Source organism: Schistocerca gregaria, chromosome 5 (genome assembly GCF_023897955.1).
Source record: "Schistocerca gregaria isolate iqSchGreg1 chromosome 5, iqSchGreg1.2, whole genome shotgun sequence".
Lineage (NCBI taxonomy): Eukaryota > Metazoa > Arthropoda > Insecta > Orthoptera > Acrididae > Schistocerca > Schistocerca gregaria.
The window spans coordinates 415645606-415659061 of NC_064924.1; the positions used below are offsets into that span (position 1 = coordinate 415645606).

At 39.9% G+C, this 13456-nt stretch overlaps 1 protein-coding gene across 1 annotated transcript in view; it reads right to left on the bottom strand.

Annotated features, from left to right (window-relative positions):
* LOC126272398 (ubiquitin-conjugating enzyme E2 R2) overlaps window positions 1-13456 on the bottom strand; it is an 89196-nt gene that overhangs the window by 7592 nt on the left and 68148 nt on the right. Inside the window, exons 3-4 of the mRNA XM_049975221.1 lie at window positions 13181-13278; window positions 12657-12791 (exon numbers count right to left, since the gene is read on the bottom strand). Of these exons, the coding sequence (XP_049831178.1) occupies window positions 12657-12791; window positions 13181-13278 (233 nt within the window). The remainder of the gene's footprint in view (window positions 1-12656; window positions 12792-13180; window positions 13279-13456) is intronic.

A 13456-nucleotide genomic window follows, 5' to 3' on the forward strand; every position in this document is an offset into this window, starting at 1 on the left:
AAAAATATGAAAAAAATTACATATAAACAAGATAAGTTGAGTGCACAAAAGAAAATAGCAGTCCAATTTACAAATAAATCAATGAAAGACGATCGGGAGAAGGCCCTTGAGTGTAGTGAACAGTAAAGAAATTGTTATCGGCAAATTTGTAAATAACAATGGACCCATCCATGTCACAAAAATCCATTGACCTCATATTATGACTGTTAATAATTAACCGACATAATAAAAAACTGGCAGCTGTTAGATAGGTAACCTGGAGCTGGGATCGGGTGACCATTTAGTAATGTAGATACTACTGTAACATCAATACACAATTAGATTTTCAAAGAAAAAATGCTTCTGAAAGCGGAACTAATATCTTTGTTGACCTGATCCCACAAAAAATAATAAATCCAATAAAATTAAATATGTAGGTGGTGGTTGTTGTTGTTGGTGGTGGTGGTAATGAAGTGGCAACAACAAAGAATCCTGACACCTTAGAACAAGGATCCAATACAGGTACCTAACAACAACAACAGCGTGTAATAGAAATGCCATTTGCATTCCTACATGTTGCACAGTATGTGGTGGCTTCTCAGCTGAAGTATGTGACGTGCAATGTCTGTAATGTGCCATCAAAAGTTAATCGAGGGTCATCCCGTTCCCAGTGCATGTTAGCAAAGCCTTTGGCCTCCAATCACCAGCCTTTTAGATTTAACAATCTTCCAGTGACATACAAGTTACTGTCTTTACTGTATAGACACTGAATCGTTTATGAATACACTGATAAGCCAGAACATTATAAGCACTGTAAAACCACGATGTTGGAGACTTCCTGGCGGCACTGCAGGCACACGACGCACAAACGACAGTACGTAATCAGAGCACACACAAACTAGGGATCACCCTAGCAAATATATGGGCTGCTAACGGGAAAAGCCAATGGCATAAGCGACTTTGAGTAACAATAATCTGCCCTTTGTCAGAGCCTGTGAACAAGTGTCTTGAAAACACCAAAGCTCGTCGAACATTCATGTGCTACTGTCTTGAGTCTCTATAAAGAGAGGTAGGAGGATAGTGAAACTCCCACTAGGCGCTAAATGGTTGGACATCAATGACTCTTCATGTGGATATCAAGTTCAGAGGCTTGTCTGCTCCGTAAAGTAGGAAAGAGCACAATTCTGGTGCACACTCATGTGTTTCGGTGCACACCGCTTGTTGTACATTGTTGAACTAACAATGCCACAGTTGACCATCCCTTTGTGTTTACATCTTGATCCAACAACATTGTAATTACAATTACAGTGGGCACGGGACCACCTACTGTTGCTCAATGGAAACTTGTCAGCTCCTCAGGTCAATCATATTTTTGCTGTACTAGATCGATGGTCATCTCCACAAACTCCATTGTCGAGTTCAACGGCAGCTTGAAATGTGCAGTGCGGGTGGGAGCAGTATTATCCTATGGGAGACACACTTCTGCGCATATATGGGACCTGTGACAGTAATCGAAGACATGCTGATAGCTGTGAAACACCCACATCCCTTCAATACACGATGTCTTCCTAGACAGCACTGTCATCTTTCAGCAGTATAACTGTCAATCTCTCAGAGCCAGAACAATGCTACAGTGGTTAGAAGAGATTTATAGTGAACTCATTGATGTTTAAGTGACCAAATCTGCCCGATATAAATCCTATCGAACCCATCTGGGTTGCTATTAGGCATCATCCCCATGTACGAAAACCAGCCGCCCATTTACACCATTACATGACCTGCGTGTAAACATCTAATGCCACATGCCTCCACAAACTTATCAACACACTTTCAGATCCTTGATAAGCAGAATCAGTGATTTACTTTTTCGAAGACAGGTGGTCATGGTGTTTTGGCTCATCAGTGTGTAATTCAGTTCAGACATTTAGAGCATTTCTCCAATGAATACTATTTTATTCTCCTTGAAAATGAGCAACCTATGCTGGTGTCAGCTGTGGAAATCAAACAGTGTAACCACATAAACCACATCAGTGGTAGACAGTTGTTTGATAATACTTGTCACATTATGATGGTCCTTTGACAGCAGCTGTGACGGAAATGTGGCAGCAGTGAAAATTCACACTCTTGGCTTAAGAGAAAGTATTCTCATTTCCAAACACACAAGAAGAAAACATTGTGGGAAAGTTGATGTTTCTCTCCCACTTAACACTGTTGCTGCTCTGCGGTTTAATACTGTGGGCATTAACTTAATTCCTAAAAGAAGTTATTGCAGTCACTAAAGAGGTGCAGGTTTTTATAACCTGAATAAGGATGATGATGATGTTGTTGTTGTTGTTGTGGTCTTCAGTCCTGAGACTGGTTTGATGCAGCTCTCCATGCTATTCTACCCTGTGCAAGCTTCTTCATCTCTCGGTACCTACTGCAACCTACATCCTTCTGAATCTGCTTAGTGTATTCATCTCTTTGTCTCCCTCCACGATTTTTACCCTTCACGCTGCCCTCCAATACTAAATTGGTGATCCCTTGATGCCTCAGAACATGTCATACTAACCGATCCCTTCTTCTGGTCAAGTTTTGCCACAAACTTCTCTTCTCCCCAATCCTATTCAATACTTCCTCATTAGTTATGTGATCTACCCATCTAATCTTCAGCATTCTTCTGTAGCACCACATTTCGAAAACCTATTCTCTTCTTGTCCAAACTATTTATCGTCCATGTTTCACTTCCATACATGGCTACACTCCATATGAATACTTTCAGAAATTACTTCCTGACACTTAAATCTATACTTGATGTTAACAAATTTCTCTTCTTCAGAAACGCTTTCCTTGCCATTGCCAGTCTACATTTTATATCCTCTCTACTTCGACCATCATCAGTTATTTTGCTCCCCAAACAGCAAAACTTTTTTTACAACTTTAAGTGTCTCGTCTCCTAAACTAATTCTCTCAGCATCACCAGACTTAATTCGACTACATTCCATTATCCTCGTTTTGCTTTTGTTGATGTTCATCTTACATCCTCCTTTCAAGACACTGTCCATTCCATTCAACTGCTCTTCCAAGTCCTTTGCTGTCTCTGACAGAATTACGTCATCGGCGAACCTCAAAGTTTTCATTTCTTCTCCTTGGATTTTAATACCTACTCCGAATTTTTCTTTTGTTTCCTTTACTGCTTGCTCAATATACAGATTGAATAACATTGGGGAGAGGTTATAACTTTGTCTCACTCCGTTCCTAATCACTGCTTCCCTTTCATGCCTCTTGATTCTTATAACTGTCATCTGGTTTCTGTACAAATTGTAAATAGCCTTTCACTCCCTGTATTTTACCCCGGCCACCTTTAGAATTTGAAAGAGAGCATTCCAGTCAACATTGTCAAAAGCATTCTCTAAGTCTACAAATGCTAGGAATGTAGGTTTGCCTTTCCTTAATCTTTCTTCCAAGATAAGTCGTAAGGTCAGTATTGCCTCACGTGTTCCAACATTTCGACGGAATCCAAACTGAGCTTCCCCAAGGTCGGCTTCTACCAGTTTTTCCATTCATCTGCAAATAATTCGCGTTAGTATTTTGCAGCTGTGGCTTATTAAACTGATAGTTCGGTAATTTTCACATCTGTCAACACCTGCTTTCTTTGGGACTGGAATTATTATATTATTCTTGAAGTATGAGGGTATTTCGCCTGTTTCAAACATCTTGCTCACCAGATGGTAGAGTTTTGTAAGGACTGGCTCTCCCAAGGCCGTCAGTAGTTCCAATGGAATGTTGTCTACTCCGGGGGCCTTGTTTCGACCCAGGTCTTTCAGTGCTCTGTCAAACTCTTCACGCAGTATCATATCTCCCATTTCATCTTCATCTAAAGCCTCCTCCCTTTCCATAATATTGTCCTCAAGTATGTCGCCCATGTATAGACCCTCTATATACTCTTTCCACCTTTCTGCTTTCCCTTCTTTGCTTAGAACTGGGTTTCCATCTGAGCTCTTTATGTTCATACAAGTGGTTCTCTTATCTCCAAAGGTCTCTCTAATTTTCCTGTAGGCAGTATCTATCTTACCCCTAGTGAGATAAGCCTCTACATCCTTACATTTGTCCTCTAGCCATCCCTGCTTAGCCATTTTGCACTTCCTGTAGATTTCATATTCGAGACATTTTAATTCCTTTTTGCCTGCTTCATTTACTGCATTTTTATATTTTCTCCTTTCGTCAATGAAATTCAATATTTCTTCTATTACCCACGGATTTCTACTAGCCCTCATCTTTTTACCTACTTGATACTCTGCTGCCTTCACTACTACATCCATCAAAGCTACCCATTCTTCTTCTACTGTATTTCTTTCCCCCATTCCTGCCATTTGTTCCCTTACACTCTCCCTGAAACTCTGTACAACCTCTGGTTCTTTCAGTTTATCCAGGTCCCATTTTCTTAAATTCCCACCTTTTTGCAGTTTCTTCAGTTTTAATCTACAGTTCATAACCAATAGATTGTGGTCATAGTCCACATCTACCCCTGGAAATGTCTTACAACTTAAAACCTGGTTCCTAAATCTCTGTCTCACCATTATATAATCTATCAGATACATTTTAGTATCTCCAGGGTTCTTCCATGTATACAACCTTCTTTCATGATTCTTAAACCAAGTGTTAGCTATGATTAAGTTGTGCTCTGTGCAAAACTCTACCAGGCGGCTTCCTCTAAGAAATGAAAGAGGAAGCCGCCTGAATAAGGATATAGAATTGAAAATGAAGAGGATGCACCACAAACCAATGGCAGGGGTTTGAAGAAGTGAAAAAAATATACATAATGTGACAGTTACTTGAATGCTGGCTTTACCTCAACAAATGACAATACTGATAGAAGAGACTACAGTGTATGCAAAGTCTCAAGTTTTGGCAGCAGCATGTATGTTTCAAAGCAAGTTAAAATGTCATTCCAAAGCCATTCATTCCAACTTTGTTGATAGATGTTTCCACTTCTTTGCTATAAAGCCTACTGAATTAGAAGCACAAAAAGAAACTTTTGTAAGCAAATAGTGCTTTGCAATCATCATACAATGTTGCATATAGAGCTACTAAGTGCAAAAAGCTCTCTATCATTGGAGTGCAACTATTCCTATTGGTTGCTACTGATTATATTCATATAATCATCAGCACATTGGTGGGGAAAACTGAGGGCATTGTTTGACAGTGGCACACGAGACCAGAGACGCAGAATTCACACATATGGCACATTATCCCAATGCTGTTACTTGAAAAAGTAAAACAAATTCAGGTGCTGATGACCTCGCTGTTTAGTTGTCTAAGCCATACATCATTAAAACAAGATCAATATGAGCTGTAGCTCGATAAGGCTACAGACAATATTAAAGTTTCACATTTTTTGTATGGTTCTCAGATGTTAGTTCCATCGTGGAGGACTTTCTCTTTGGCAAAATTGTCATTACAAGTACAGAAGCTGAAGGCTTGCTTGTGACACTGAACAAATTTATGTTTGAAAGCAATTAGGAGTGGACCAAGTGCACAAGTTTCTACTGAAGGTGGTCATGCAAGTCCCCACTTTTGGAGGGTTGCAGGCCTCATTCAAAACAAAATTTCAGTTTCAGTGTGGATCTCTGAATTGTTCATAGAGAACCACATGCACCCAAAGCATTGGAGACCTCTACTGAATCAGGTGTTAAGAGAATGTGGTGAAACAAGTCAACTAAGGAAAAAAGCACCAGTGAAAGCAATTGTTAAAAAAAAATTGTGAGATAATATGGGAGCCATATGTATCTTTTGTTGAAGTGGTGCCACTCCAGTTCTTATGTTGCTTTGTACATTCCAGTTATGGTAAAAAATGTTCATTTTTCTCAAATAAATCATGTGTAAGTCAATCAATTCACAAAAAATGAAGTTTTTGCTATTACACACTACCTTCATATAGTTAAATGCATTGAATCTCTCATCACATGAACAAGTATGCACATTTTAAAATTAACCATGTATTTTTTAGCTTTCAGAAAAAAACAAAGGAAAAGAAAAATGAGTGAAGATGGTATCTATAAATCTTTTCCTAGTTGCATCAGTTTGTAATCTCCACCAGGTGCATAACTAACATAGAGCCGAGTTCCTTCTGAATTAACTTCTGCAGAACAACAACTTGCTGAGTTTCCTTATAACTGTACATTGAAGAAACAATTTGGCAGCATGGAACTTCACGTTTTTGTTTTTAACATCTGATAAAGATAAACATCCACTGCTCAGTTGTCACAATGAAGGAACATTAAATCCATTCATAGCATTGTACTTTTATTCAGCTGGATTTTCAGGAGTCACTGCAATAAGAAATACAGAGCATAAAACTGAGTGTCAAAGAGGAAAGGGGTACCTCTTTCCAACTTTATTCTGATATTTGAGAATTGTATTATGAACAATGAAGTCATCCAACTTGTTACCTATATTAATTATAAATCTGTTGAATAAACTGAAAAGTGTGTCATTTTTCAACTAACCTGATCACATAAACTGAGTTCTTTAAATGTCACTGATAGAACAGTGTTTAGACCTAGTGTTATGTGGAAAAATTCTGATATATAACAGATGCTAGTAAACAAAACACTCCAGAGTCCCTGAGCTAACATACGGGTTGCTTGCAGTAACCAACAATAATTCATCATGTCACGGAAGCAGACCTGTGACATCTTTTATTGTTTCTGGAAGTATCATTGTTAAATACACTACTGGAAAATGAAAGAGGAACACGTTGACTCAGGTGACTACGATGTTCCATATTTTCACGGAACATTACAAGAGGGCAATTAATGCAATGATCAAATGTGCAGCACTGGAAGCAAATAAGGAACTATGTCGTCAACCGTTGAACACTGCAAGCTTCACAGCAGTTGTTCAGAGCCAGTAGCAGCCTGTTTGCCATGCTATATTGAGCTCTATCTATGCCTGCAACATTGTTATCATTCCACAACAGCATGGTTATGAATTGTTTGTGCAATTCACGGAATCTGGGTGATGTATAGTGGGTCTGCGGAACACTGGGTGGTCAACCTGCCGACTTGTGCCAGAAGTGAGATGTCACCACAATGCATCGTTGTTGCCAGTGGTGTGCATGCTTGTCAGCCCGGGTCCAGTCAGAGGCAACATACAAATGCATGCCAACACTGTCTCATCTTACGAAGTGTTGTATTAGACTGCGCTGTGACTTCACAACAAATTATGGACTCTGTTGCTCCAGGAATACGAGTGAGGACCACTTGCAACTGTTTCTGTGGAGCAGGGTTACGATCATGCATGCCATTGGGGCAGCTTCTTCCCATTCCCCAATATCATTCATCCCATCTCCGCTGGTGTCAGGGTAGGTATTTGTAGAAGGATGATTGGAGACATTTTGTCTTCAGTGATGAGGGTAGCTCTACTTTGTTGCCAATAATGGTCGTCTGCATGTGTGGTGTTGTGGAGGTAAGCACCAACTTTGGAGTGTATACGATAAAGGCATGTGGGTCCAACACCCAACATCATGGTGTAGGGAGCCATATCTTGCAACGCCCTTTCTCCTCTGGTGAATGTAGAGAGACCATTTAACAGTGCACGGTACATACAAAACATATTCAGCCCGTTGTTCTGTCATTCTTGCACCAATAATGCGGCATGCTTCTCCAGTAAGACAGTCCACTTTTACATGTATCCCGTGTCACCCAATATGCTCTCCATGGTGTATGCTAACTACTGTGGCAGCGTAACTCACATATATGTTGCCTGTTAAGCATGTTTGGGACTGTGTGAATCATCATCCTATGCAGTCTGCAAGACCAGCAGGAGATATCGCCCACTGAGGCAACAGGTGGAAATTCAGGAAGGCTACATTCATCACCTCTATGATCATCTATTGGGGGGGGGGGGGGGGGGGAATTGCAGAAGGAAGGTAGACAACAGGTTTCTAGCTGTGAGGTATTGGGTGCCCTATTGACCGTACTCCGATGCTTATGGCTCTGCCAGTGTAATCGTTTGTTATATACATTCTAAACAGATTATCAGTAAAATTTCTCCTCTTTTGGCTCGACAAATTCTTTTTTTTTCCAGTAGTGTAATTATCTCTTGTCTTAATGTCAATATAATAATTATTTAATATCATGATCTTGTTTATTAAAAACAAAGATTCCAAGACTTACCAAGCGGGAAAGCGCCGGCAGACAGGCACATGAACAAAACACACAAACACACACACACAGAATTACGTGTTTTGTTCATGTGCCTGTCTGCCGGCTCTTTCCCGCTTGGTAAGTCTTGGAATCTTTGTTTTTAATATATTTTTCCCATGTGGAAGTTTCTTTCTATTTTATTTACATGATCTTGTTTAGATAGTTATAATATTGTGAATATAAACCACCAACAACACTCATACAATGTAGGCTTTCACGGCCAGTGTTGTCTTCAGTTGAAACTTCCGGGCTGAGAGGCCGTGGCCTATGTATAAAATTTCCACCTGACGTTTCATCTCCATCTGTGGGAGACATCTTCTGAGGTCGTCCAGCTACTGCCACTGAGGCTCCAGGTACTCTCACATTTATAGAGCACATAGAGGGCACCACCATTCGTCATGTGATGCTGACCGTTTGCCTATCTTTGGAAGGCATCGTCATTCTCGATTAAGAGTAATCGATTGTCATTCTGCTGGTGCAATGTCCACGTCCATATTATGTCCAACTTTAAAACTTCCTCTTTTCTATTAAAATTGTTATGGTGTTTGTGAATTTCTATTGCATCTCTATACATGCACGGATGATAATGGGATGTTCATGCTAGAACGCTTGTCTCATTAATTTTTTTTACTATTAAAAACTGTCTTGATCACGATTTATTTATAAAGGTGACCGGTTTCGACCACTACTGTCGTCATCTTCATACCATTGAGTAGGAACTTCTTTCTGCTGGAGAATCACTAGTAGTGATTCTCCAGCAGGAGGAGGTTCCTACTCAATGGTCTGAAGATTACCACAGTAGTGGTCAAAATTGTTCACCATAATAAATAAAACGTGATCAAGGCTGTTTTTAATAGTAAATATTTGTAACACATTGATCACTGTCACTCCCATAATGTATTCAAAAGTCATTAAAGCTAATTATGTGATTCCCATCGCGAAAGACATGCTCAGCTACGGCCGATTTTTCAATGTGTCCTAAGCAACAGTTTCTTTTATTTGTTTACACTTCTTTTCGTTGTTCCAATATATACTTGTCCACAACTGCATGGAATTTTGTATACCCCAGGTGATGCTAGGGGATGTCTGGAGTCTTTTGCAGTTCTTAAATATTCCTTAATCTTCTTGGTGGGTCTGAAGATTGTTTCGATCCCATACTAGGCCAGAACTTTCCGATACGGTCCATGACCTTATTAATGAACGATAGGAAAACTTTTCCAATAGGTGACCGTCATTGCTCTGGACTTCTGGCTTCTTTTCTTCTTTTATGGAGGGTTTGATCAATTTCCTTCCTGGTATATCCGTTTTTCATAAAGGTGATTCAGTTCATCTTGTAAGTAAGCCAGCTTGCAGATTTTGTTGTCTTTGTCCACCAAGGTTTCCATGACATCTCTTTTTAGCCTAGGATGATGGTTAGATTCCTTGTGGAGGTATCGATCCGTGTGAGCGTTCTTTCTATATACCTTGTGGCCCAGCGTCCCATCTACCCACTTAATTACTGACACATCTAGGATATTAAGTTGACAATTGCTCTCTTTCTCCATCGTAAACTGTGTCTTCGGGTTAATGCTGTTCAGATGCACCAAGAAGACATCCAACTCTTCTTCACCAAAAGTCCACACTACAAATGTGTCATCAACATAGCAGTACCATTTAGCAGGCTTTTTACTGGCAGTCTGCAGTGTTCGCTGTTCAAAGATCTTCATAAATAAATTGGGGCTGGGCTGAGAGGGCTTCCTGTCGCCACCCCATCGATCTGTTAAACACTTTGTTGTAGTGGAAATAAGTTGTCATCAGGCAGTGTTTAAATAAAGCCACTATGCAGTCATAAAAATATCTTCTATATATACTGAAGGGACTGCGCAAGAAGAAAGCACAACAACTGTACGCTTACTTTCCTTTTTCTTTCTACGCTGCCGGGACACCACAACAGTGCCAAAGTTTCTCAAGGCAAGGAGAATGTTTCACTCGGCACAAGCGCACCGCATTTACAACTGCGTGGAACTAGTGATGCTAAGGGAACGAATTCACTAGACGCGGTGAGAACTAGCAGAAACTAGCAGTAAGCTGTTATATCTCTATTTATATATCAATAACATAATGTAGTGTTATGAATGGAATAGGGTGGACTGTCTAACGTTCAGGACCATGGAGCTCAGTGCAGAAACGGCAACTAATAGGAAGAAGAGGAACTTCGATGGCCTACAGAAAGGCAGAGGTGAAACATCAGTCGCTGGCAAGTCTTGAACTATGATTAACATGTCTGGGAGAGAATTAACAAAAGAACAACATTCAGTTTTATCGAAAGGAGGCAGCTTTGCAGTCAAATCACTAAAGGTTCCTACGGAGGACATTATAGCAAGTGTGGAGGCAGGAATCCGTTTGTTATAATCGCATTCCGCATATGAAATCAGGTCTGAAAAAGCCAGAATTTTACGCCAAGCAAAACCACCTAGCAGCAATTTGAAGCGGAAAAGAGGGCACTGAGGGAGATCAATGTGAATAAGAGCTTTATTCTACTCACAGCTGATAAAGGAAATGCTACGGTTTTGCTGAACACCGAACATTATCACAAGAAGATTATTGACCTCTTGGATCCCACTACATACAAAAAGTTTCAGAAGGATCCTACAACCAAAACTATGAGAAATACCCAATAAGTGGTGAAACAATATCCTCTTTCTTCGGATGATAAAAAACAACTCTGCAAAACGGAAGCGCTTATCCACCCAGATTTTATGGACTCCCAAACGTACATAAACCACAGGTCCCGTTGAGACCAATTGTAAGTGCCATAGCATCTCCAGCACAAGAGATGGCCAGGTATCTCGCCTGCTTGCTGCAACCACACATCAGCAGAACAGACAGTTACATTAAAAACTCAGCGCATTTTATTGAACAACTGAGGGAGATCAACGTCAGCCCAAGTGATATTCTAGTGAGCTTCAATGTAATGTCATTGTTTACCATGGTGCCAGTAAATGAAGCTATTTCATATATAGCAGATATTTTTACGACTGATGTATGGGCTTTATTTAAACACTGCTTGACGACAACTTATTTCCACTATAACGAGTTTTACAAACAGATTGATGGGATGGCGGTGGGAAGCCCTCTCAGCCCAGCTGTTGTTAATTTATTTATGGAGATCTTCGAACAGCGAACACTGCAGACTGCTAGTAAAAAGCCTGCTAAATGGTACTGCTGTGTTGATGACACATTTGTAGTGTGGACTTGTGGTGAAGAAGAGTTGGATGTCTTCTTGGTGCATCTGAACAGCATTAACCTGAAGATACAGTTTACGATGGAGAAAGAGAGCTACAGTAAACTCTATTTCCTGGATGTGTCAGTAATTAAACGGGTGGATGGGATGCTGGGCCACAAGGTATATAGAAAGAACACTCGCACGAATCGATACCTCCACAAGGAATCTAATCATCATCCTAGGCAAAAAAGAGGTGCCATGAAAACCTTGGTGGACAGAGCCAACAAAATCTGCAAGCTGGCTTACTTAAAAGATGGAGCTGAATCACTTACGGTCAGGCTTTACGAAAAACAGATGTACCAGCAAGGAAATTGATCGAGCCCTCCATCAAGGAAGAAAAGAAGCCAGAAGTTCAGAGCAACAACGGTCACCTACTGGAAACTTTTTTTCTGTTGTTCATTAATAAGGTCATGGACCATATCGGAAAGTTCTGGCCAAGTATGGGATTGAAACAATCTTCAGACCCACCAAGAAGATTAAGGAATACTTAAAAACTGGAAAAGACGCCCGATATCCCCTAGCAACATCTGGGTATACAAAATTCCATGCAGTTGTGAGCAAGCATATATTGGAACAATGAAAAGAAGTGTAAACAAATAACAGAAACTGTTACTTAGCACACATCGAAAAATCGGCCGTAGCTGAGCATGCCTTTCGGGACGACAATTACGAAATTAAATTTAATGAGACAAGCTTTCTAGCTTGAACATCCCATTATTATGCACGCATGTGTAGAGAAACAATAGGAGGAAGTTTTAAAGTTGGACAAGACATGGATGTCGATGTTGTGCCACCAGAATGACAATCAATTACTCTTAATCGAGAATGATGAGGCCTTCCAACAATAGGCATACCGTCGGCATCACGTGATGAATGATGGTGTCTTCTATGCGCTCTATAACTGCGAGAGTACCTGGAGCCTCAGTGGCAGTAGCCAGAAGACCTCAGAAGATGTCTCCCACAGATGGAGACGAAAAGTTAGGTGGAAATTTTATACATCGACCATGGCCTCTCAGTCCCTAAGTTTCAAGTGAACACCAACAAAACTATTATGATTAGGATTATTTGTAACTCCTTTTGAATGCAAATTTTAATTTTATGTATTAAAGTGATATCTGTATTAAGGCGGTCTGTAAGGATGTCGGGTTGGTTGTTAGAGAACCTTAAGGTACTATTAGGATCACATAACTAATTGATGAATAAAAATAAATTTATACACATACCTGATGATATTCTCGTACTCCTTGTCTTTGCCTTTTGAATCTCTCCAGCGCCTGAACATTACTGACGCATCAACATTGGCAGGACTGAATGTGTTGGGCTCATTCAGTAGAGAAATTACCGACAGCAGGATGGTCCTGTTAACAGAATTATTGTTCAGTATTTAAACCGTTATATAGTTAAAGTAAAACTAGTTATCATTTAATATGAAAAGTTTAATAATTGCTGTAACAGAAGCAAATGAAGACCAGAGAACAAATTAAGAAACTGTGAAAAACACTGAATACCTTAGCTTTGGAGATTTTAAAGCTGTTATCAGTGTTCGAAATATTTTCCCCCTTCCCATTTCTGATTCATTCCATGGTTCTCCGTTATTGCAAACGGGAGATTATCCTCTTTTGTCCAAAATAGTGTAACTACTCACTTTTATGTGGCACTCTGAAGTAGGGTAATACACAACTACTAAAATAAATCGCATAGTACATGTAAATATATAAACAAATTTTACATGAAATAGATATGTTACCTGACATTCTGTGTGGGATTCCACATCTCACAAGGAAGTTCTCCACTCTGAGGATCATGGACTGGAGGATGCAAGATTGAAATACACAGATCACCATTCTGCAACACAAGAAAAACCATGTTTGCATGAAAGACATACAGACTTCAATTACTTTGAACATTACAAATAACTAACATAGGCAGAAGTGTACAATTTCTCAATGCATGGATACTGAATAAAAGAAGAAAAATGGGGAAGGGTCTGACTATTTGTTGGCAAAGCTAAGATGATGAAATA